Source organism: Palaemon carinicauda, chromosome 4 (genome assembly GCF_036898095.1).
Source record: "Palaemon carinicauda isolate YSFRI2023 chromosome 4, ASM3689809v2, whole genome shotgun sequence".
NCBI classification, from domain to species: Eukaryota; Metazoa; Arthropoda; class Malacostraca; order Decapoda; family Palaemonidae; genus Palaemon; species Palaemon carinicauda.
In genome coordinates this window covers 64,062,439-64,064,938 of record NC_090728.1, presented here as the reverse complement: position 1 = coordinate 64,064,938, position 2,500 = coordinate 64,062,439, and the positions used below count along the sequence as shown (strand labels likewise).

At 29.1% G+C, this 2,500-nt stretch overlaps 1 protein-coding gene across 1 annotated transcript in view; it reads left to right on the top strand.

The window, feature by feature from the left end:
* The first annotated feature begins 774 nt into the window (after positions 1–774).
* LOC137639985 (glutathione S-transferase Mu 2-like) overlaps positions 775–2,500 on the top strand; it is a 3,954-nt gene continuing 2,228 nt past the window's right edge. Inside the window, exons 1-2 of the mRNA XM_068372326.1 lie at positions 775–928; positions 1,608–1,748. Coding sequence (XP_068228427.1) covers positions 893–928; positions 1,608–1,748 — 177 coding nt within the window. The 5' untranslated portion in view covers positions 775–892. The remainder of the gene's footprint in view (positions 929–1,607; positions 1,749–2,500) is intronic.

Below are 2,500 nucleotides of genomic sequence, written 5' to 3'. Positions count from 1 at the left end.
TACTAAAATAGCATTATCATCTGCTGAGAGAAATGATAACAGAAGCTATCAGTGTTATCAACGTTTGAAGTTGCTCCTTTCCACTGGGGTTAACTTGCTGTTTAATGATGACAAAGCAGTGTTACATGAAGTGTTACAGTCAGGGTTTGAATTTTTAAGGATAATTACCTTAGTCTGAGGTAATTTGCATGGTTTCAAAGTAATTTCTTTTAAAAGTAATGCTATTTCTAAGGTAATTTCTAAATGTTGAATTCAGGGGTTAAATTTTAAGGAAAATTACCTTAGTCTGAGGTAATTTGCATAACTTCACAGTAATTTCTTAAAGCTAATGATGTTTTTAAGGTAAATTTCGGTTTTGCTGGCTTCATATTTCAGGAAATCTGAAAGTTTTTAAGGTAATTTCAGGTAAAAATCAGCAGGTTGTAAGATAATAGCAACATTGTGTCAAATTTTCTTAAGTTAATGATATTTTTAAGGTGGATTTCGATTTTACTATCTTCTTCAAATTTAAGGAAATTTGAAATGTTTTATGGTAATTTAAGGTAAAAACCAGAAGTATCTAAGGTAACGGTAACATGCCCAAGGTTAAACCCTGATTGTTTCCACACTTACTGAATCTAAAAAACACATAAATTTATTTGCCCAAACGTCTCTACGTGCTCGGAGTTATCATTTATTATCTCAAGACCCTCCATCACTCATTCATTAAATGCTAGGCCATGCCCTCTCTCTATTATCAACACTAGAAGGGTATCTGTATTGCATCAACTTGGGGGTGCAAAAGGAGGGACAAGCCGTCACTCTAATCTACGAGGAATAGATAAACCTTCTTTGCTATCTCGCTCTCGGAGGTGTTGGTCCTGTTCCTCTTCTCTGTGAACTCGTTCTCACGATGACTCCCATTCTTGGATACTGGAACATTCGAGGGGTGAGTGATTTTTGGGGTGAGTGATTTTGGGGTGAGGGATTTAGGGGGTGAGTGATTTTTGGGGTGAAGGATTTAGGGGGTGAGTGATTTTTGGAGTGAGTGCTTTATGGGGTGAGTGATTTTGGGGTGAGGAACATTCGTGGGGTGAGTGATATCTGGGGCGAGTGAGTTTTGGGGTGAGTGATTTATGGGGTGAGTGATTTTGGGGGTGAGTGATTTTTGGGGTGAGTGATTTTTGGGGTGAGTAGTTCATGTAATGTTATCTGAGGGGTGAGTGATTTTTGGGGTGAGGGATTTTTGGGGTGAGCGATTTTTGGGGTGAGTGGTTCATGGAATGTTATTCCTTGTGAAATTATAATGGGTCTGACTCTAGAAGCAGGTATTTCTGTTTTCTATATTTTATTATTATTATTGTTATTATTATTATTATTATTATTATTATTATTATTATTATTATTATTATTATCATTACTATTATTATTTTTATTATATATTATCATTATTATTATCATTATCATCATTATTATTATATATTATTATTATTATTATTATTATCACAACCTAAGCTACAAAAACAAATTAATTTTTTTATTCACCTATTTAAATGCTCGTTTCAATTTTTTAAAGAATATATTAAATTTTTTTTTTTTTTTTTTTTTTTTTTTTTTTTTTTTTACAGCTCGCCCAGCCTATACGGTTTGTTCTCGAGTATGTAGGCGAAGGATACGATGAAAAATTCTTCGAATTTGGTCCGGCCCCCGACTTTGATAGGTCGTGTTGGACTTCAGTCAAATATAATCTTGATCTACAGTTACCTAATGTAAGAGATGAGTTATTTTTGTATTAATATTTTAAGGATTTTTTTTATTGAAATTATACAAGTAAGTTGAACAAACGAGGAAAGATAGTTATTTTTATATCAATTTATTAATGACTTTTTATTGGTATTGCTACAGTAAATAAAAAAAAAAAACTCTAAAACGTAATGTTATTTATATATTATTATTAAGGACTTTTTTTTATTGATATTACACCAGTAAATTGAAAAAAAAAAAACTATGAAACGTAATGTTATTTTTATATTAATTTTTAAGGACTTTTTATTGGTATTACACCAGTAAATTGAAAAAAATAACTATGAAACGTAATGTTATTTTTATATTAATTTTTAAGGACTTTTTATTGGTATTACACCAGTAAATTGAAAAAAATAACTATGAAACGTAATGTTATTTTTATATTGATTTTTAAGGACTTTTTTTTTTTATATTACACCAGTAAGTTGAGAAAAAAAATTGCCAAAATGAATTTTTTTATAACATTTTTGTATTTAGACAAAATTATATTATTATCAATTTAAATGTAATTAAGATATGTTATGCATCAGTAAATTGAAAAAAAAAATTAAACGTAATGTTCTGATGAAATATTTGTAATTAGACAAAATGATATTATTGATAATGGAAATATAATTAAGGTATATTAGAGGTAAAATATTTGTATTAGAATTAAATGATATTAAAGTTATTTTTATATCAATTTCTAATGATTTTTAATTGTTATTGCACAGTA